The sequence below is a fragment of the Motacilla alba genome, chromosome Z (assembly GCF_015832195.1).
Source record: "Motacilla alba alba isolate MOTALB_02 chromosome Z, Motacilla_alba_V1.0_pri, whole genome shotgun sequence".
Lineage (NCBI taxonomy): Eukaryota > Metazoa > Chordata > Aves > Passeriformes > Motacillidae > Motacilla > Motacilla alba.
Genome location: NC_052046.1, coordinates 17,060,853 through 17,083,911, shown reverse-complemented (window position 1 = coordinate 17,083,911; position 23,059 = coordinate 17,060,853). Strand labels below are relative to the sequence as shown.

Genomic DNA, 23,059 nt, shown 5'->3' with positions numbered 1-23,059 from the left:
GGAAATTTGACTGCTGTTCTTACTGCTGTTCATCTGTTTAACAGATGTTTGCATCTTGGTAGATGGTTCAATGTCATCTTGATCTATCCTAAACAATTACAAGTGCACAAACATTGGGTCCTTCTTCCAAAGCACCTAACCTTGGTGGTAATCTGTATGTATATAAATGCTTCTGACTTTAAGAAAATGGAGATGTTTGTAAAGAGAAAGAAAACCCCACAAATTCACTGCTGGAATATTTGCTGAAAATGTGATGTCATACAGGTATTTTCTGTTTATATTGGTTGCAGAAAATGAGATAACTACTTCTGAAATTTTTCTTTAAGAGTCAGGATTATCAAGTCATCAGATGATGTAATGGCAATGTGTCCTACAATTGTAACAGAAGACAGTATGCAAGCACAACATCTAGCTGCTACTTTGGCGCTCTACCATTTAACCAAAGGACAAGTAAGTTTCTTAGCAGTATTACTGTTCTTGGCCTCGAATCTGCCTCTGCACTTTTTTGCTATAGGATCTGTAGTTAAGTTCTAAAAATAGTTTAATGTAGTATTTCCCATTAAATTATTTGCTTTCATTACATATTCATTTGTTTTTATCTAATTGTGTGTATGCTTTGCAGCATACAGAAGGGATTTTTGGTAAAGCTATACTTTCAGTCTTGTAAAGACTGAAAGCTAATTGAAGATACAAACATATTCTTGACATTTATTTTACTGCTTTCATAGTTTCTGTATTTAGAATGGTTTCCTACTTGTTTTTTGTCAAATCTTTTAACACTTGAGTGTTTTTACATATAAAATATTTAAAATAATGATACTACTAAGTAGTACACAATACAGTTTTTTTCTGCTTTTTTCCTGGAAGTCAGTTCATCAGTTGCTGCCTCCTACCTACCGAGATGTCTGGCTAGAGTGGAGGGATATTGAAAAGAAAAAGGAAGAAGAAAGCAAGATGGAAACCAACAAACCACGTGATACCTTTATTGCTAAATTGTTAAACAAACTGAAACAGCAGCAGCAGCTACAGTCTGAAAACCAGCCAAGACTATCTGAGGGTCCTGAAGATTCCTGGGAAAACTTGGTTTCTGATGAGGACTTCAGCAGTCTCTCCCTTGAGACCTCAGATGCAGATAATTTGGAACCTTCAAGAATTTTGTTTAAGAAGCTGCAGAGTTCCTCTAGATACCAGAGGCTTCTGAAAGAGAGACAGGAGTTACCTGTGTTTAAGCACAGATACTCGATTGTAGAAACTCTTAAAAAACATCGAGTAGTTGTTGTCGCTGGTGAAACAGGCAGTGGAAAGAGTACCCAGGTGCCCCATTTCTTGTTGGAAGACTTGTTGCTAGATGAAGGATCAAAAAAATGCAACATTGTTTGCACACAGCCCCGAAGAATCTCAGCAGTGAGTCTGGCAACAAGGGTTTGTGAAGAGCTAGGCTGTGAATCAGGACCAGGAGGAAAAGTAAGAAGTGTCTTAATTCCTTTGTCTTGGTGAAATTCAGGGGGCTGGATGGTTGACAAAAAGTGAGAACATTATTTCTCACACAACCAAACAATTAGATGTTATTTTCTCTTGAAAATGAATTATTGGTATGTCAGCTATTTATTTTTCTCTTGTCACCTGTGAACCTGTAGATATTCATATATGATTTCTAAAATCTTCAGAGGCTGATGTAAAGCAGCGGTGTATGGAATGGTCAAAGATTTGAGCAGATTGTCCTGGGACTGTTGTGTCACTACCATTAGGGATGAAGCAAAGTCCCCCAAATAAGGCTCTGAGCAATCCAGTCTGGCCTTGAGTGAGGCCATGCTTTGAGAGAGGCCTAGTCCAGCATAAGTTGTTTTGTTATTTGAAGAAAGCTGAAGTGCTGTATTTGTTAGGGTAATTTGTACAAAAATATTTTTGAAAGTGTCAGAGTCCTGAAAGCAACCCTTTGCCACTCTGGATAAATTGCATTATTTTTTTTCTTTCTTAACAAAGTAAAGTACTTATGAGTAAGTGTGGCAGTCATTCACTATACTACTTAATTAACAACTTGCGCAGTGTCTGAATCCTGAATCTGACAGCTACTAAATTTCACTTGACTTTGAATGTTGTTAGCTTGTATGTTATTTTAAGTTATTCTGTATTTTGATGTATTTTTTTAAGAATTCCCTGTGTGGATATCAAATTCGTATGGAATCAAGAACAGGAGAAGCCACCAGACTGCTGTACTGTACAACAGGTGTCCTGCTTCGGAAGCTTCAAGAAGATGGTCTCCTGTCAAGCATATCTCATGTTATTGTTGATGAGGTTATCAGTTCTTTACTATTCTGCAGAAATTCCAGTTATTCTGGGCCTTGATCTGTACTAAATTCTTGCTATAGATCTGTTTTTCTAATTCTAGGTACATGAAAGAAGTGTCCAGTCTGATTTCTTGCTGGTTATTCTGAGAGAGATCTTGCATAAGCGCTCAGACCTGCACCTGATTTTAATGAGCGCCACTGTAGACAGTGAGAAGTTTTCCAGCTATTTCTCACACTGTCCCATTTTAAGGATCTCGGGGAGAAGCTACCCAGTTGAGGTATGTAGATATTTATTTTCATTATGCAAGATACTTTGTATCTATGTATACAGTGTTTGCCTGGTTAGTATCTAGGCAATATATCTATATCACTTTTTTTAAACCAGATATATAGATCTTAAAATAAATATTTCAAGGACTTGTAGTCCATTTTCTTTTATGACAATACAGAATAGCTTCAGGACTTGTACTGTTTTATGTGATGGATTTATTGATTACAATCAGTCCATCAGTTACACTTCAATTTTTCTCTGTTTAACTTAGGTAGAAAGGAAAGCTTTAAAGAATTATTCTCACACTCCCTGTGACTTTGTCAGTGCACTCTTACGAGTTTTTCTTATGCGTACTATATAGGTTATGGTAGAGGTTTTGTAGTGATCAGGTGGAGAAGCCCATTAACAAACTTGTAGCAGCTCTAAGATTAGGTTTTCAAAAATCATAAGACAGTTTAAGTTGAAATGTGCAATATTTAGTACACCATTAAGGCCCTGTTTAACTTTGTTATATAAGATTTAAAAATTGAAAAAAGTTGCTGATTGGTTTTTTATGTGCCTCATGTTTTTTCTTTGAATTTTCACTAAAGATTTTCCATGTTGAAGATGTAATTGAAGCAACTGGCTATGTTCTGGAGAAGGACTCAGAATATTGTCAGAAGTTCTTGGAGGAGGAGGAGGAAGTAACAATAAATGTTACGGGTAAAGGAGGAAGCACTACAAAGCACCAGGTGAAACAGGCATTTTTAGTTTTGGAACCTCTTTGGGGGTTTTTATTATTTAATCATTTTGGTTCCTTTAAATTTATTTTGGTTGGATTGTAGAATACCAAATGAATATTTGATATTCAGTTTATAAAAACAGACACAATGGCACTCCTGCTAATATTTATAAGTGCTTCACCTTTTTGGTTGTTGCTCCAACTCCTATATAGCTGTCTTGATTTACCTGTATTTGACATTGAGGTCTCTTGTAGATTACCATCTCTGGATGTATAAGCAGCAGCAGGGAAACTGTTTTTTTTTTTTCCCTGGAGAATTCTACATCGTGAACAACAGAAGAGAAGGCCTTATCCTTTCTTAGCTAAAAAACTCCCAAGATCTTCCAACTTGGCATGCCAAATAAGATGATTTATCTGAGATTGTTGTATAGACCTCGTTAGTTTAACCAGTTATGGTTAATCTTTAGGTACTCTAGTGAGTGTCACATACAATGACAGCAGTATGTGCTTTTAGATCAAAACTCTTGAAGGGGAAATTCTATGAGTGCCATCTGACTTTGGCAACATAGGCTGTTAATCTCGACTATGTATTTTGGGAAGAAATGTATTTTGTCTGCTCCAATTTGCTTTGCAAAACTTCTGAAAATTTAGCTTGCTACAATTGAGCACTTATACATATGTTGAAAAATGGTCTGGTGTGCTCTGCTGATTGTTTTCCTTCAGTACAGAAGGATACGCGATGTCAAGCTTCCTTAAGTGTATTGCATAACAATGAAGTACTTTACAATAGTACCACCTAATTTAGAAACTATGCTATATATGTAAGATGTCTAGAAAAAAATCAAATATATGTCTTTCCTGCCAACTCTTCTTTTTTTCCTGTACCAAAACACTGCAGGAGCTGCCACCTAGTTCGTTCTTAATTTTCCTTTCAAGCATTAGTTGAGAAGGGTGGAGTGAGGGAGAGGGAAAAGGTGAAACTAGTTTCTTACACCCCAAAATAGGAGTTTTGAAAGAAGATTGTGTATCTTGTTATCCCAGTTTGAACTGATACCAGTTGAATGCCAGACATGGACCTAGGGACTGTTTACCTCTTTGACAGGCTTTAATTTTTACCTTTTTTTGAAATCTGCAATGTCATTTAATGGTTGTAGATACTTCTACGCATTATGTAAGTGATTGTGATTTAATCTAACTCACACAGATTTTGGTGGGAAGTTAGTTAAATTTCTCTTATCCCAATCTCTGTTTTAAGTGAATGGAAAATTCACCTTCTGCTCTCTTATGTTCTTCTAAATTACTAAGAATGTGATTTTTTTTCTGCTTACTCTTGTTTTTCAGGAGTATGTCCCAGTCCCATCTGGATCTGGTATCGATTTGGCTCCTTACTATGCGAAGTATAGTAATCGTACACAGCAGGCTATCTTATATATGAACCCTTACAAGATCAACCTTGAACTTATTTTGGAGTTGCTTGCATACTTAGGTACTTCTAGTCCCCTTCTTCTTAAGAAGTTTATGTACTTAGGGTTGTCCTTTGGACCTATTTTCCACTGCTTTCTACTAATAACTAATTACTTGACTTCAATCTTATAGGAAAGATCCTAAGAAGCATTAACCACAGGGCCTAGCATTCATTCCTGATGTTCTGTGAAACTGTTTGCAATGCATGTTTGTTTTAGCTATATGCTTACTATTATTTTGCAGATAGAAGTCCCCAGTTCAAGAATATTGAAGGTGCTGTGCTGATCTTTTTACCAGGCCTTGCTCATATCCAACAGCTGTATGATCTCATTTCAACTGACAGAAGATTTAACTTGCATGACAGGTAATGCAGATCTTTTTTATGAAGTTAATACTCTTAAGTTACAACCCAACAAATGTATTTGTTAAGGTTTGCTATTCTTGTAAAAGGCAAGTGAGAGCTACACCTCTGAGCTAACTGTGCTACAAAAGTACTTTTACTACAATGCAAATATACTTTTACTGCTATAGTCTAAAAGTTATACAAGCAAAAATTACAGATACTTAGGAATGGTATGATACATTTTCTTCTATTACTTTCTATTTTATTCTTCACCAAATTTATGTAATCAAAAGCACTTGACTACTTCTTTTCCACTTCTTAGGGTATGGAAGCTGCCATACCTGGGATACAGATTTCTGTGGCTTACTGTTAACATGGAAGTGACTACTTCCTGAGAAGAGCTCCAGAGCATCTGGATCTACCAAGAGAAATGGCCTAGGGTTGTAGTGACAGAATTTCAAAATTTTTTTGGGGGGGGTAACTAAAAGTTAGCGACACAACTGCATAAAAGGAACAATTGCAGTCAAATGCTAAATATTTTTTGATGGACTGAAATGTAAAGGTCTGGAAGAGAAGGAAAGTCTCTGTGGTGGTCTCATCTCTGAAGGCCTCTATTACTCAAAGTTGCACGTATTTGTAATGGTCCTTTTCTTGGAAGCACAATTTAAAGAACTTGGGTTTACAAACAGCTAGCTACCTTTATTGCTAGACTGTTTTGTAAAGTAACCAGCAGTTCTGCAGTATAACTATTTTTCCTGCATTTTTACTGGGAGAACATTCCTGCATTTTAATGGGAGAACATCCCTATGAACTAATTAGGTTATTTTTTCTACCTATTGTAATAAAACAATGAAGCAGACTTTCATGCCTAATCATACAAAGTCTTACTCTTTCAGTTGTCTGTTGTTCTCCAAATGTTGTCATTATACTGGTCTTATTTTTTTACTCCATGTTATTTGATAAGTGTGCATTTATTATTACAATTTCTTGTTCTAGGCACAGATTGATAGCCTTGCATTCTGTTCTTTCAACTCAAGATCAAGCAGCTGCATTTACAATACCTCCTCTTGGTATTAGAAAGGTAATATTTACAAAGTTCACAACTGAAAAGAGAAATTTTCTGTGGGTGCAACTCTGAATTGTTATCATACAGAATTACACAACAACTAGGTGTTCCTAGAATTTCCTCTCTGCAAAGAAACCATTTTAATTCGGTGGTCTGTAATGAGTCTGTAATGGGTAGAAGATAATATGCTGTGAAAACATTGACAGTATTGGACAAATTCTTAAACCTAAAATTTCTCTGTGATTTTCATTAATTATTACTTACCTGTATTTTAACTATTGTTAACCAGTAACTATGGCTTTTATCTTGGAAAAATACTATTTTATTTACTGCCAAATTGTGTAATTAAATGTTGATCAATTTTGGCAGATAGTAACAGTAATTTTGATGGATTATAAAGCAAAACGTGAATGTGAAATTATTTCCTAACATGTAATTTCTCTCTTTGGGGAAAACTAGACCATTTTCTTAATTATGTTTCAACTACCATGTAGTTCTTAATTATTTGTCAGATTATTTAAGGAAACATTTCTGGGTAAAAAAAAATTAACCACACTTACTCCATAATACTGATTTAAAGGTTGAAACCTGTTACACCTTTCAGTTCTTCTATTTATGTTACGTTACTCTTTCCAGATTGTTTTGGCAACCAATATAGCAGAGACAGGTATCACAATACCAGATGTTGTCTTTGTTATTGATACTGGGAGAACAAAAGAAAATAGGTGAGAGTTTGATTTTCATCAGTCACGCTGTGGTTACTGTAAATATTTGGAGGGTAGAGCTGCAAGGATTTTGTAGTATCCTTATTAAATTAGAGCAATACTTTTTGTAATTATCACTGTTAATTAGAGTTCTGGATGCAAAAATGTGCTAAGCTCATTTAAAAGCTTACAGTTTTTGGTACAGGTTTGGGATGTATGTTTGGAGTTTCAGATGGTGAGAAGAGCAAGGGAAATTCATAGATAATGGATATAATGTATGGATAATTATGATTAAGTACTGTTTTAAAAATGAAGAAAGTATTTTTTCTGCTATCTCAGTTTTTGAAAGTTATTTTTCTTCACTTCAAATGTGAAAATCCCCACACAATGTGTTAGAATTATTCTGAATTGCCAAAGAAATGAAATAAAAAAGCTTTCATTTTCCAGTTTTTATACTTTCAGTAGTGATTTCTATTCTAGTTATTATACAGTTCCTCCGAGATGTGCTTGGTTTTCAAAACTAAATGTATTTTCAAAAATTGTTCATTAGATATATTGTCAGTATGCTGGTCTTCAGGTTATATATACATGAAAATTTCATTTCTGAAATCTGAATATGTTTTATAATGTTTAAGGTATCATGAAAGCAGTCAGATGAGTTCCCTGGAAGAGACCTTTGTTAGTAAAGCTAGCGCTCTGCAGCGGCAAGGAAGAGCTGGGCGTGTTAGGGATGGGTTCTGCTTCCGAATGTACACCAGAGACAGGTATTGTAAACTTAGCAAAATTCTGTAAATCACATAGAGAACGTATTTTTTTTCTGTGCAAGACCAAGAATACTTGTTGAAATTCACTTTATGTACTGCAAACCAGAAAGATAAGACTGAAAAAAACTCAACCAAAACAAGAATTTGAGTATCATATGTATAAAGTGTTAGAGTAGTCTTTCACACTTTCTGAAAAAGTTAATTTTATTCTTACTATTTCTGTAGTGTGTTTTTTAAAAAAATATTCATAATTAAAGGAAAAGTGCAGCAGAGGAAATTGTAGAATATCAATTTTTACACCACCTGATTGGCTTACATCAAATGCAAACTTTATCTCCTAAACTTTGAATTTTTTATCAGACAAATCTGTAGGCTTCTGAGAAGGTAATCTCTCTGGATGAGATGGGGGCACTGCAGAATTATTTTCTGTTACTGCAATGGAATAACCTTTTTCCTGCTTCTGTGAAAACCTAAAGTGACTTTCAGCTGAGAAAGAATTAATGTTAAAGTCTTTTGATATAACCAATGAAGTGTGCCTTTTAGCCCCCTAAAAGACTTTTCAGTTTGAAACCATTTTACAGACTTGTTTTGAAAATTGGGGTTTCCTACCTTTCTGTCTCGGACTAAAACTTGTTTTCCAAGCCACAACACATACCTTAATTCAAAGTATGAATGGCTTACCCTTCCCTGCCCCTCAAGAGAAAAACCGCAAAGAATGACCATGTAAAAACCAGATTTATAAGTTTGATGAAAAGATTTAGTTGACTATAAATTTTATGATGTTGCAGGTTTGAAAGCTTCATGGAATATTCTGTTCCAGAAATACTGCGTGTGCCTTTGGAGGAATTATGCCTTCATATTATGGTACGGCTTTTGGTTTTAGAATTGCTAACCTTGTGTGGTGGGTTGACCATGGCTGGACGCTGGGTGGCCCCAAAGCTCCTCTATTACTCTCCACCTCAGGTGGATGGAAGAGAAAATATAACAAAAGGCTCATAGCTACAGATAAGGACACAAAAGATTACTCACCAGTTACTGTCCCAGGCAAAAGAGACTTGAATTGTGGAAATAATTGAATTTATATTTTATCCAATTAAGTTAGAGTAGGTTAATGAGAAGTAAAAACCACCCCTCCCTCTTTCCTGGGCTTAACTTTATTTCCCAATTCCCTACCTCCTATCCTCCATCAGCACAGGGAGATGAGGAATGGTCAGTTATCAGAGATGAGTTTTGGTCAGTTATCACAGACTTATGCTGCTGCTTCCTCCTCAGAGAAAGGGAGGACTCCTTCCTCTGCTCCATCTTGGGGTCCCTTCCACTGGAGAGTCCTTTACAAGCTTCTGCAGTGTGAATCCTTCCCACACGTTGCAGTTTTTCATTAACTGCTTCAGCATGGATCCCCCTCAGGGTCATAAGTTCTGTCAGCAAACCTGCTGCAGTGTGGGCTTCTCTCATCATGGCACCACAGGTCCTGCCAGGAGCCTGCTCCAGTGTGAGCTCTCCGCAGTGTCACAGCATCCTTCAGGCATCCACCTGCTTGAGTGTGGGCTCCACCACAGACCTCCATGAACTGCAGAGGAACAGCCTTCCTCACCATGGGCTGTAGCAGCTGGAGAACCTCCTCCCCTACTTTATTCACTGGTTTTGGTGTCTTCAGAATTATTTTCACCTCCTCTTCCTCTTCTCTGGCTGCAATTTGTTTCTGTGTAGTAACTTCTCCTGGAGGCATGATCACCATCACTGATTGGCTCAGTCTTGGCCAGTGGGTCTGCCCTGGAGCTACCTGGCGTTGGCTAGATGTAGTGAAAACTGCTCTCAGCTTCCCACCAAACTCACCCATGCAGCCCCTGCTACCTAAACCTGGCAACACAAGCTACACCTTGTTAGCTAAAAATATTCTGCATGCCTCTGGATGAATTACTCTTTCATACTATTGCCTGTTTTGGAATTATTGATCCTAGTAGCTGAAAAGGTTTGTTATTACAAACCTAATCCGATGCAGTTACTTAGTGGGGCTTCTCGTACAGGTCAGGGAGTAACTCAGCACTTGATTGCTGTAAAATACGAGCATGCTGTTCAGAGAATAGTGATTATGAATATGATTCCCGTTTGCCTCAGAGTGACAATTTTAAACTCTGTTAATAGCCTTCTAATTGATTTCTGTTTAAGCGAGGAATTCCTTTACCTCTCACCATGTCTTAAGTGAGTAGGATGTGCATGGGAAAACTAGCAACCTGGCAAATTAGTGCTGGGTTGAACTGCAGCCCATCAGGAGTGAGAGTCCCCTGCTCATCAGTGATTGCTGGTAACACACTTCTCTGAACCGTGGTCATGCCATATGAAGCACTTCCAAACAGTGAAATTTTGTTTACCTAATGTGGGGCATGTCAGCCTTCCAAGAAACAAGATGCTTGTTTGGTCGGAAGGGAATGTGAACTTTTGATGCAAGATCAGCTTTCCAGTTTTCTGTGTAGCTGTTAGATAACTTTTTTATAATAAATTTTTATATTGAAATATATGTCTCCTTACTTCACAGAAATGCAGTCTTGGCTCTCCTGAAGATTTTCTTTCCAGGGCATTAGATCCACCACAGCAGCAAGTAATTGGCAATGCAATGAATCTTTTGAGGAAGATTGGTGCTTGTCAGTTAAACGAGCCCAAGCTGACTCCATTGGGCCAGCACCTTGCAGCCCTTCCTGTTAATGTCAAGATTGGCAAAATGCTTATATTTGGTGCTATATTTGGCTGCTTGGATCCTGTGGTGAGTGGGAAAAAATACTTTAAAAAGTATAAAAATTGTTAATTCTTTGCAATTAATCTGATTTCTTGTAAGATGGTATTTTGAAAAGGTGATGCAAGTTAAAATGTTTACTTTAGGATGAGGGCACCCAGACATCATGGAGGGGAATAATGTAAGTGTTCTTTATGGTTGGACTCCATGATCTCTTAGGTCTTTTCCAACTCAAAGTGATTCTATGATTCTGTACTCCTAGGTACTCTCCACAGGGGATAATCAGGCTTGCTGTCCAGGTTTTTTGCCTCAGTCATCAATGGCAACCACTTTTATGGCAGTCAGGTGAAGTCCCAGGTGACTGGGAAAGGGGAAACATTGTACCCATCTTTTTTTTTTTAAAAAGTAGAAAAGAGGAGCCTTGGGAGCTACTAAACTGTCAGCTTCAATTCTGTACCTGGGAAGATCATGGAACAGATCCTTCTAGAAATATACTGTGGCACTTGGAGGACAGGAAGGTGATTCAAGACACCAGCATGAGCTTAACTAAGGGCAAGTCCTGCTTAACCAACGTGGTAGCCTTCTGTGCTGGAGCGACCACATCCGTGGACAAGGGAAAGGCTACATACTCATCTGGATTTCTGCAAAACCTTTACCATGGTCCCCCATCTAAACTGCAGAGAGTTGGATTCAGAGGGTGAACTGTTAGATGGATAAGAAAGTGGTTGTACAGTTCCATCCAGAGGCTCATGGTCAAGGGCTCAGTGTCCTGGTGGACATCAGTGACAAGTGGTGCCCTCAGGGGTCTGTGTTGGGACCAGAGTTATTTATTATCTTCATCAGTGACATAAGACAAAGGGATCGAGTACATCCTCAGCAGATTTGCAGATGACCCCAATCTGAGTGGTGCTGTGTTACAGTGCTGTTGACACATCTGAAGGATGGGATGTCATCCAAAGGGACCTGGAGAAGTGGGCAGATGCAGAGCTCACAACGTCAAGTGCTGGTCAGGCCAAGTGCAGGCCAAGGTCTGGTGCTGCACCAGGGTTAGGACAGCCCCAGATACCAGCACATGGTGGGGATGAACAGATCCAGAGCAGCCCTGAGGAGAAGGACTTGGGGGTGTTTGTGGGTGAGAGGCTGGACATGACCTAGCCATGGGCACTCACAGCCCAGAGAGCCAAACATGTCCTGGGCTGCATCCAGAGCAGTGTGGGCGGCAGGGGAGGGAGGGGATTCTTCCCCTCTTCTGTGCTTTCATGACACCCCACCTGCAGTGCTGGATCCAGCTCTGGGAGCCCCAGCACAAGAAGGATGTGGACCTGCTGCAGTGAGTTTATCACAAGGATGATCAGACAGGATTGGAGTACCTCTTCTTCGGGGAGACTGAGAGAATTGGGGTTGTTCATCATGGAGAAAAGGCTTCAGCATGACCTAATTGCAGCTTTTCAGTATCTGAAGGGCAGTGGAGAAGAACTTCTGAAAAGGGCATGTGGTAACAGGACAAGAGGGAATGGGTTTGAACTGAAGGCGTGTTTGGTTTGATTCAATATTAGGAAGAAATTCTTTACTGTGAGGGTGGTGAGACACTGGCACAGGTTGCCCCGAGAAGTTGTGGATGTCCCATTGCTAGAAGTGTTCAAGGCTGGGTTAGGTGGGGTCTTTGAGCAACCTGGATTAGGGGAAGGTGTCCCTGCTTAAAGCAGGAGCTTGAAACTAGATGATCTTTAAGGTCCCTTGGAACCTAAGGCCATAATGCTAAGATAATGATAAAAGAAAATTTCAGGCTATTTGTTTTATAAATCTGTAAGCTTATAACAAAATACTTCTAAGTGATGTGTACTGAAAATTGCAGGCAACTTTGGCTGCTGTTATGACGGAAAAATCCCCGTTTACTACACCTATTGGTCGAAAAGATGAAGCAGATCTTGCAAAATCATCTCTAGCTATGGCAGTTTCAGACCATATAACAATCTACAACGCTTATCTGGGGTAAGTGATGATTCTCCTATGCTCATAACTAGTAGCAGATAACACATAATGCAGTTATGTAGAGAATCCTTAATATTATTGAACTGCTTTTATTTCAAGTTTTTTCTGTTCAGCATAACAATAGATTGCCAAGTACTGTAACACAAATGGATAGTTCGCTTAGTGTTTTGTTCTTCAATACCTTTTAATTGCCTGCACACATACAGAGGTTTACTGTGTCAGTTTATCCTAGTGTTTAAAGTATTTTGTTTGCTGTTTGTGGTATTTTGACCAGAATATTTTGTATTTGATAAAGCACAAATGTATAAAATGACTTACAGGTTTTTTCCTCCTTAGGGTATTACCACTAAGTCTGAATTTTGTTTTGACTGTCAAGGCAGACAGAAATGTGTGGGGGTTGAGAGTGAATCACCTTGTGTTTTCATTAGTATCTGTCAAATCTACATTACAGACATGTTCTTTGGAGTGTCCGTACACCAGCAAAATTCATCTTCATTAATACATCTTACTTTATAGTGGAGAAAGCTTGCCAAAACACATTTTTCTTTTTTTAGCTTAGAGCTTCTTCTACTGTTATAGTCTTGATGGGTTTTTTGCTGTAATAAGATACTATTTTTTCCTTAGGTGGAAAAGGGCCCGACAGGAAGGAGGGTATCGTGCTGAAATGACTTATTGCAGAAGGAATTTCCTTAGCAGGACTTCACTGTTAACTCTGGAGGTAAAACTTTTAATTATGCTCTGTACTCATAAGTTATTTGTTAAAATTTCCCTCTGAAAATGTCATTCCCTTTTAAAGAAATGATATATCACAGTTACTATTTAGACAAGATAAAAGCAAGTAGAATTTAGGGACTGATGAAATTAACACTCTCAACCAAGAGAGTTGAGAGTTGACACAGTCTGTGTCTGTATTTGAGTTTTGGATGTGCACACTTTGGTAAACAGCTTTGTAGTCACTGCCATTGGAGAAGCTGGGCCTTACTTTCATCAGAGAATCAAAACTTCATAAATTAAAATATTTATATTATTCTTTATATCAAATGACATATTTATTAACAGTTAATTTGAAAGATGAGCCACAAACGTACATGAATGGCCTCTTACTTTTGGTGAAAAAATGTTTTAATTGATCTTTCCTTTCAAGTTTGGGTGACTGAGTACTTCTAAGCAGAACTGGGTCTTCGATGCAAACGTATCTTTTCCTTTTAACTGCAGGTAGAGATTTAGTATTTGCAGAATATATATTTCCATATGTTTAATCCTATATTCCAGGTACCACATTGCTATAAATAATGTTTTTATCATAGAAATAGCTAGGATTCCAGTGTGGCTGCAGAAAATGCAAGTGATTATTCTAGTAAGGGATTTCCCCTGGAGAGCATGAGTAATTCAGATGAAGTGTCATTTCCTGCTGTTGAAGTGGAGTATGTAACTTTTTAAATTCAAAATTTTACTAATACCATCCTAATTTCAGGATGTGAAGCAAGAACTCATAAGGGTGGTCAGAGCAGCAGGGTTTACAGCACCTTCAGCACAGTGTGGATGGGATGGAAATGGAGCTACACAATCCCTGTCTCTCAGTGAAATAGCTCTTCTTAAAGCTGTGTTGACTGCAGGGCTGTATGACAACGTAGGAAAAATACTATATGCAAAGCCTGTGGATATTACAGAGAAGCTGGCTTGCACGGTAGAAACTGCTCAGGGTAAAGCTCAAGTTCATCCCTCTTCTGTAAATCGAGACTTGCAAACATATGGATGGCTGCTCTACCAGGAGAAGGTAAGTTGGAGATAGTGAATGTAGCTAGTAGTCTGTGTAAAGGTGGACTTCTGTCTCTCATATGTTTTTTGATATCTAATTCTTTTATGTTAAAAGAGTCTTATTATCTAATGATCCTAAAGTCCATAAAAGTGAATCAGCTGAGTGCTGAAGAAAAAGAAGGTGAAGCTGAAGACCATGGACAGATCTGTTCATGGTGAAGCTGGTAGCTATAAATGGAAGGCATTTTTTGTGTATCATTTAACTTAATAGTATGATTGATTTTTTAAATACAGTCTTGTTGATTTTAATAGCACTTTACACAGTAATATGTAATAGTAACTTTTCAAAGTCTGCTTTGTTACTGTTCTGAGGTTTTGAAACTTGGTATTGACATACACCAGTAATGAAATAAAAGAGCCAGTTCTCTAATGGACAGCTAAATTCCCAGAGTGCATTTTTTTTAACTTCTTTCCCCTTCAATTGAAAATCTTGTCAGCTATTTGCTAAATTTAAGTGTTTGTATTTAGTTATACTTCTTGTACAGCAAAAGTTTGACAGTTGTTTAATGGCCAAATTTACTGTGGAGAAGCAGGAAGCATTAGACTTTTAATGCATATAAAGTTATAGTATTTTTTGAGAGTTGAAAATATTTCCACACCCCCAAGAACATCATAGTATGATGACGAGACAGCAGCTAAGGTAGGTAGGTTATTCCATGAAGAGTGGGGCAAACTAAGCCTGCACTTTTGTGCAGAAGATGCACTCTTTTTATGTCCATGCTTCTGACTGCAACTCATTTCACCCCATTCTATCTTTATTCGGGATGTTCCAAAGCCAGAAGCAGCATGTGCTGAGCCCCATACTTCATGCATTGTGTGTGTCCGTGTGTACCACATTTACACATGTGCGTATGTAGATATAGATAAACTGATAAAACAGTTCCCAAGAAGAATGTATAATGAAAGAGCTTTGTCTGCTTTTTGCTGCAGTAGTGTTATTATTTTAGTGTTACTTCTATTAACACCACTAGGTTAATATTATATCTCTATCTTTAAGAAGATAACTGTGGCTTTAGCTAACTTCTAGCATATAAGCCTGTCACTTACTTGGAATGAGTTATTTTATGTGTGTAAAGCAGACAAATAGCTATTGATTGTTTGCAATAACTTGTTTTGGTTGCATCTTGAAAAAAGGAAAAAAGTGTATTTCTTGCTTGTAGAAGTAGCAATCAAATTTAGTGTGGTAGAATGTTAGGTTGTTTGGGATTTTTTGTTGCTGTTTTTAATTGTTCATGTTTGTTTATGTGCAGGTGAGGTATGCCAAGGTGTATTTGAGAGAAACTACTTTAATATCCCCCTTTCCCATTTTGCTTTTTGGTGGGGATATAGAAGTCCAGCATCGTGAGCGTCTCTTGACAGTTGATGGTTGGATCCATTTTCAGGTGCATTGGAGTTATAACTAAACTACCTTTTGTGATTCTGTGAGCTTTCATATTACATAGTTGATATATTAGCTTAATTCGGATCACAGTATATGGGAGATGGAGACAAGAGGGAATAAAGGAGGAGAAAATTTAAGATAATGATGGGAAATTTTATATACATGTAATGAAATCTAAATAAATCACACTCCAAAGAATAGACTTGTCATAGGTGGTATGCAACAAATCAGTTCCCTCCCTCTTCAAGAGGAAAGTGTTCTTTCAGAAAAGGTATTGAAAATGGATGCAGACTAAATCTTTTTTTATAAAGCTTGTATTAAAGCAAAAGAGTGTACTGCTTTTATATTACCCTTTCTTATAATTTTACAATCTTGTAACTACTTATTTGTCTTTAGCACACTACTGTTTGTACTGTTCTATAGTGCAGACAGAATTGTTTGGAAAAAAAAATCCAAGTTGTAAAATAGGTGCTTACTTGGGTTTGGAGTGTTTGTTTTATTGATTTGATTTTTTTCCTTTCTGCATGTATAAGTTTTACTTGGAAACTGGAAAATTAAGAGCACTTTCCTAGTATATTCTTGCAGACAAAATAGTTGTCATGAAAAGATCCTCTGTAAATTCTGATAAATGGCAAGTTATGCTATCCAGGCAGCTGCGTGGTTACAATTTTCTGTGCTCTGGGCCTTGTGCTACTCTCAAAGACAACTGTAAGCAGCAAAAAAAAATTTTTGCAGTCTGTTGATCCAAGTAAGCAGTCAGCTAATTTAATTCACTGATTTTCATTAACAGGGAATTTTAACAAGCAAGTCCCTAGTGGATTTGTTAGAGATTTTTTCTGGTCCCTGGATGACTCCAGTTGTGCTGTTACGGGGCTAATCACATCTTACAATGTCTCAGAATTTCTACTTTTCTACTGAGATGCTAAGCAAAATACCTTGCATTTTGGGCTTCTGCTGTAGCAGCTACTTGTACCAAAGGCAGCATATCAATGAAATAAAGATTGAAATAGGGAGGAAAGGATAAAATTAAATCTTTTTGGGAGTGGGTTCAGGTATCCAAATTCATAGTGAGATTTAGAAAAGGCTTGTGATTGTCTTGTCATGAGGCCTGGCAGGCCTCCCAAGAGGAAAATGCGTATCTGTTTTATTTCAGGTGTAAGTGTAATTTGGACTTTGTTACCTTGGGGGGTAAAAAGGCAATTAATTGGGCAGCTTATTGGTGACGTAATAATTTAATAATTTCCTCTTATGCTGGTTGTGTGGAAACACATTCTAAGTTACTCTTCTTAGCTGCTGTTCTTCAGGCTTTGATACGGTGAACAACTGGTGCCTAAAGCTAAAACATAATGTAAGCACAGTCATTTAATGAGTATATATATGAGATATTAATGAGTATATATATGAGATATCCATCATGATTATCATTACCATTAAAAATCACATATGTGCATCATGTTTTCAGGAATCTTGTTATAAACTCTTGTTTATATGTAGGGTAATATTTTGATCTATTTTTTGATTTCTTTATAGGCTCCTGTTAAGATAGCAGTAATTTTCAAACAGCTGAGAGTTCTCATTGAGTCTGTTTTGAAGAAGAAGCTTGAAAATCCCAAAATGTCACTTGAAGGTAACTTATTGCTGGCATTACTTTTTGTTAAATGGACCTTGTAGCAAAACTGGGGAATCATTAGTACACTGCATCCTCACACAGTAGCATGTGTGACAGGAAAGTTCCATTAGGAGGTGTCCAGAAAGTCATTACTAACCCTGCATATATTGTGTGGCTCACCCCAGATATACAAAGATCTGCACAACTGTCATTTTAAAGATATTCCTGGTAACAGCATTCAAGGTAGTGGTAGTAATGGTGAGGCAAGCATCTCAAAATAGAATTGAGATTATGTGTGGAGAATCCTAGGTATAGATGATTTATAAGTGTTGTGCAAGTTGTTACTTGCACAAACAAAATCTAACAAAATCTAGGTTAACTAATGGCATGTTGGTTCCCAAAAGTAAGGGATAGTGAGCAGTTAAAAATTTGGACACTGGATGTTCGGGAGCATATTATAGAAGGGGAAGAAAGGGAGTTCCTATATGCTAATGTATCTGGAGTTAACCCACGACTTTCCCAATCTCTTGTGGAATACTGAAATGGTCATCAGCAGTTCATCGAAAAATTTTGTGATGATATACTGTGTACATACTGTTTGTCCTTTTGCTTGCCATATGGTAATCACTTATTTTGCTTTAGATTCTGGTATAGCCTAAAACATTAAAATTTTAAGTTGCTGAGCGCTAGACTTCTCTTACAATTTTTGGCATTTTGAGAATCAGTTTTTAAGCTTGCTCTTTTTCACATGCTGTGTTTTTGTTTTTTTTCTTTTCTAGATGACACGGTCTTATACATCATCAAAGAGCTGATAAAAACAGAAAATGGTAACTGAAATCGGAAATCAGTAACAAATCAGAGCTTCATCAATTGCAGGGGAAATACACACTCCATTAATTGGAAGTATTTGAATTCTTAGTGGGGTTGATACCAGCCATGATGGGGATAGACTGCATGATTTTTGCATAGGATCAGCCTTTCTTTTTATCAGTTTTAAGATAAACATTGGATATGTTCAGCCTTTACACTATATTTGGTGCCATTTGTCTTGACTGTATGAATGACAACTGCAAGCAGTTTTTTCAAAATATGAATTGTTCACAGCTGTTTCTCTTTTTTAACTTAATATGCTAATCATACCATCAGTACAGTGTGTACTGATGATTGAAGATTCGATCCTGAATCTCAGTTGAGTAGAATTCCATTTATGCAAACAAAAGACAAATGTTTCTCATATGAGTTTCCTAAGTGATGATTTTTTAATTGTTAATTTACAGTGTTAAACCAAGACATCTTAGAGAAGTCTTAATTTTTCTGTATGATTTATATTGAGAAGATGCTCTATAATTGTCTTTAAGATGATAGCATGGACTGCTGTGAATGAGTGCTCAGCGAGCTGTGTACTGACCAGCAGCTCCTCCCAAAGAAGAGGATGTGCCTCTTCTCACAGTTGTTCCTCCCTGTTTACCTTGATCCTTGCAACTTTGCAACTGTACTATATTTTGCTCTCCCTTTTTTGTATGTTGAGTTTTGCATAGTTCTCCAGGCCCCCTTCAAGAGATGATCATGTGTTTTTTCTCCTCTTATTGATGAAAATTCACATTGACCCTCTTCAAGGAAATACCAGAAAAGCTCCTAGTGGAAACTTCAGTGGCAGTTCTCTCCTACCCTGCTTGCTCACGGTGACTGGATAGGATGACAATGACAAAGGATCTGTGTAATCCTTCATTTCTTGTTTCTTTAATACTGAATAATCCTTAACTGAATAGGGAATGAATCAGATGGTCTCACCTTCTACCTATCCACACTCTTTCTAATTATGAAGTGAAATTTTAGATTGCCAACATAGCTTTCAAGAATAAGGACTATATTGGTGGGGAGGATTTTGCTGTTAAACAGTTGCAGTCAAATAGGAACTGTCTTCACAGACAGAAGCACTGTGTAGATGACAACTTTTGTTTAATCTGAAAAATAAAAATTTTATACAGCAGAGGTTAATCACGTACAGAAAGGGTGCTCAGGAAATTAAATGCATAAAAGTGCAAAATATATGGAGCCTATCTAATTATATTATCACAGCAGAACTGGTATTGCTGTCCAGCTTGTGCACATTAGCTTATACCAGTTCTGGAGGAGGAAAGCTCTTTGCTAACAGCTCTGAAGGAACAAGGATCATATCTGTTATTCTTTTGTGCATTATGATAATGTAGTGGTAGTCTCCTAATTTCAAAGGAGGCAGAAAGTGATTTTTGGGGTTTTTTTACAGCACCATTTAGGCAAGGAAGCATTTGAACAGGAAATTTTATTCTTAAGATCTCAACTTTGCGTTCAGTATTCCCACACCGAAATCAAAACCTGCAAATTATATTCATTGAAGATATAAACTAAATCTGTACCTTAAATAAATTTCCTAGGTTTTGTTTTGGTTGAGATGTTTTATTTGTTGTTTTGGTTGAGAGGTTTTATTTGTTGTTTTAGTTGAGAGGTTTTATTTGTTGTTTTGGTTGAGAGGTTTTATTTGTATCCTTTGGAAAGACAAAGTAGAAAAACATCTCAGTAATTCAGTTTTTAGCAAGCTGCTCTTTCTTTTGGGTTTGAATTTTGCAAATGAGTTGTTGGTCTTAAATGGTTGTCCTAGGGAAAGTGTGAATTGTTTTTGAGTTCTTCTCCTTTATCCAATTGTGATGAATAAGAGGTTTTTTTCCATTTATAGGTGATAATGTTGAAATTCAGAGTTATTATTTGTGTTTCTCTAGCATGCTGTGCTTTGTAATCTTCTAAATAACTGAAATAAATTAAGGGGATATATTGTAATAACTGGGAAATTGCACGATCTTCTCTGTGAGCAACAGTTTTCTGTAAAACAAATTACAGAGGTCACACTGTGGTGTACAGATAAGCACAGTTATCTTACAAAAAAAAAAAAAAAAAAAAAGAAAAACCCAAAAAACCAGATGCTACATTGGCATTCTGCTTCTGCAGTATACATGAGCAACTTTTGTGCCTGTACTCTTTTGAGTGGATGAACTTTCTCTTTTGCTCTATTTATTTAATAAAGACTTCTGTTAACACTTCTGTGTTACTTTTCTCAAAGCATTTGTCAGACACAAGACCATTCACTATCTCTGGATCTTTGTCACTGTAATCTCAACTGTGGTCTGCAATGTGTTTTACTTTTTTTAAAGGCAGCATGTTCTCCTGGTCTGTCTCTGTCCTTGCCTTGGAAAGGAGTTCCTCCTCCTGCTATTCACTCTGTAGCATTCGCACCTCCTCCTTTGTTTTGCTTCTGTATCATGGGGCTTCTTGAAGCTCGTTTCCTACTGCCATCTTTCCCAGTGCTTAACCTAGAAGACATTTTCTTTCTCCAGGTCTTCCCACGTCCATAGCACACTATAAATGGGTAGTTGGAGTGCAGGACTGTTTTAATTTCCCTGCATTCAGCTGTTTAAAATAGTGCCCCATCACATAAATAGTCCATGGATGACAGTGTAACTGACACCCAGATTGCATCGTAAGCTCCTGCACTCCTGGCTCGCTCGCTCCCCGGCTGTCCTCCTGTGCTGTTTCTGGTGCCCTGCCCTGGGAGTGTTGTTTACGGGTGGTGATCGGTAGCCGTTAAAGCTCACAAGGTTCTGAGTTGAACTGCTAGGAGCTGGAGAGACGCCTGCGTTGGTAATAGCAAAATCGATGCAGCAGCTTCAGCTGGCCGCCTTCGTGGGTTTACGGCACTGCTGTCTAGTTTGCTCTCTGTGCCGCGCGAGAGCGAGAAGGCTGTGGTCGGGAGGTCACATGGCGACTCCACCGCAGCCTTCTTGCTCGAGGGCAAGCGGCAGAGAAGAGACAGACGTTTCGGTGGCTCGGAATTTGTTTTGGAGACGGTGGTCCCCTAAGTGCCCAGACGACGGGACGGGCGGGGCGCGGTGCCCGGGAGGCGGGCGGTGACAGCTTTGGCGGCCACCACTCCGCTCAAATAGCCAGTGCCGCGACCGGAGCGGACTTGGCACGGCCGCTCACCCCATGGTGACGGCGGCGAGCGGGCGGTGCGCCGGGACTCCGGAGCGTCGGGGGCCCGGCGGCTCCCCTGGGGGCTGCCCGCGGCGCCCGGCACGGCGGCGGCGCCTGGGGACGGCGGCGGCGGCGGGGGAGAACGCGCAGGAGCTGCAGGCTTTCCGCGACTACGGGGAGAGCTGGTACCGCTCCCGCAAGGGGCTGGAGAGCCGCTTCCAGCCGCGGGAGCCGCTCGCCCGGCAGCCGCAGGTGGGGGCAGCGGGGCCCGCGGCGGGGAGTGGGCGGGGGACCCCCGGGCTCGGCCCCGCCTGATCCCCACTGCCGGTACCGTAGGTGACGGCAGAGGCGCGCTGCAAGCTAGTCAGCTGGCTCATCCCTGTGCACCGGCATTTCGGGGTCTCCTTGGAGGCACTCTGCCTGGCCGTCAACATCCTAGACCGCTTTCTCGCCACTACTCCAGTGGCCGCCGACTGCTTCCAGCTCCTGGGGGTAACAGCGCTGCTCATCGCCTGCAAACAGGTAGGGCCGGCCCCGGGCCCCGGCTGCCCCGCCACCGGGGGTGGCGGCCCGCTGAGACCAGCCCGAGGGGGCTTCAGACAGGCCGAGCTCCGCGCCAGCTCCCCTGCACTGCTTCCTGGCGGCAGCGTCCTCACTCCGGTTCCCACCCGCAGGTGGAGGTGCACCCTCCTAGCGTGAAAGAGCTCCTCGCCCTCTGCTGCGACGCCTTCACCCGCCAGCAGCTCCGCAACCTGGAGTGCATCGTCCTGCATCGCCTGGACTTCGACCTGGCGGCTCCCACCGTCAGCTTCTTCCTGGAGCACTTCAGCCAGGTGCGGCTGGAGGCTCGGGGGGCCGACGCAAGGGAGGCGGCGGACGCCCGGAGCCTGGCGGCGGGCGTCGCTGAGCTCAGCCTGGCTGACTATGCCTTCACCAAATACGCGCCCTCTCTGCTGGCCGCCAGCAGCCTGGGGCTTGCGGACCGGCTCCTGCGCCACCGCAGCCCCCTGGATCTGCGAATCAGCGGCTACTCGGAAGACGTCCTGCGGGACTGCATGGACCAGCTTCAGCTCCTGGTGTCTCTGAACGGGCGGTCCCTGTCTCTCCTCCTGCCCTCGGATGTGGCCCAGAAGTGCCCCTGGCTTGGGGATGACCGCTGACAGTGGGTGGTGGTGGAGACGGCTCTGGCTCCGCGTTTGTGCTCCACAGAGTCGGTGCAGTCTGACCCACTAAGCCTTAGTGTCATTGGAGCTTAAAAATTAGATGGCATTTTGCAAACGATTTTATGTGTTATGTCATCTGCACTGTCTCTTTGCTGTATTTTTTTAAGTTCAGCATGTAAATAATTTACTGAATCTCACGTACTGTGTTATTTAACTGGAGGGTGGTCCATAAAGATAACGTTGTAAGGACCAACTGAATGTTGAGTAAACTCTTTTCTGCTTGTTTCCTCTATATAGATTTATTGGCTGGCAGTGTGCAGATGCAGCTGGGAGAGAAAACACATTGGCACATAAGGAATTCACCCTGTCAATTAACTTAATCCCCCCCAGAATAAACATGCCCAATAGTGTCATTCCTTATGATACCTATATAACTTTGGTCAAAGTTATGAGATACATATTGAGTTATAAAATATATAAGATATATTATACCAATATAACCCGAATCATAACTTTCTATACAATGTAATAGCCAGTGTATGGTTAACTAGTTGCTTAATGCTTAAATAAACAGAAATTCGCCAGGTGAATAGTTCCAAAAATAGACAAGTAGTTTCAAAGATAGACAGGTATAGGTATACTGGAAAGCAGCAGGATGTACTAATTAGTAATGAGCAAATGTAAAGCAAATTAGCCACAAAATGAAGAATTTAGACCACTTAGATCCAGAAAGACCAAG

The 23,059-nt window shown here is 39.6% G+C and overlaps 2 protein-coding genes across 3 annotated transcripts in view; both read left to right on the top strand.

The window, feature by feature from the left end:
* DHX29 (DExH-box helicase 29) overlaps positions 1-20,223 on the top strand; it is a 29,578-nt gene extending 9,355 nt beyond the window's left edge. For both annotated transcript variants that reach the window (XM_038125122.1, XM_038125123.1), the window contains 18 exons: positions 327-450; positions 868-1,464; positions 2,152-2,295; positions 2,390-2,566; positions 3,150-3,290; positions 4,622-4,766; positions 4,988-5,108; positions 6,084-6,168; positions 6,790-6,878; positions 7,493-7,621; positions 8,410-8,485; positions 10,158-10,382; positions 12,208-12,344; positions 12,969-13,062; positions 13,819-14,121; positions 15,413-15,544; positions 17,074-17,170; positions 17,932-20,223. In XM_038125122.1, the coding sequence (XP_037981050.1) occupies positions 327-450; positions 868-1,464; positions 2,152-2,295; positions 2,390-2,566; positions 3,150-3,290; positions 4,622-4,766; positions 4,988-5,108; positions 6,084-6,168; positions 6,790-6,878; positions 7,493-7,621; positions 8,410-8,485; positions 10,158-10,382; positions 12,208-12,344; positions 12,969-13,062; positions 13,819-14,121; positions 15,413-15,544; positions 17,074-17,170; positions 17,932-17,987 (2,872 nt within the window). In that variant the 3' untranslated portion in view covers positions 17,988-20,223. The remainder of the gene's footprint in view (positions 1-326; positions 451-867; positions 1,465-2,151; positions 2,296-2,389; positions 2,567-3,149; positions 3,291-4,621; positions 4,767-4,987; positions 5,109-6,083; positions 6,169-6,789; positions 6,879-7,492; positions 7,622-8,409; positions 8,486-10,157; positions 10,383-12,207; positions 12,345-12,968; positions 13,063-13,818; positions 14,122-15,412; positions 15,545-17,073; positions 17,171-17,931) is intronic.
* A 154-nt stretch (positions 20,224-20,377) lies between these two features.
* On the top strand, positions 20,378-22,730 carry CCNO (cyclin O). Its single transcript, XM_038125126.1, has 3 exons — positions 20,378-21,409; positions 21,494-21,679; positions 21,832-22,730. The coding sequence occupies exons 1-3, from the start codon at positions 21,170-21,172 to the stop codon at positions 22,315-22,317; spliced, it is 912 nt and encodes a 303-aa protein (XP_037981054.1). The 5' UTR covers positions 20,378-21,169; the 3' UTR covers positions 22,318-22,730.
* Positions 22,731-23,059: the final 329 nt, after the last annotated feature.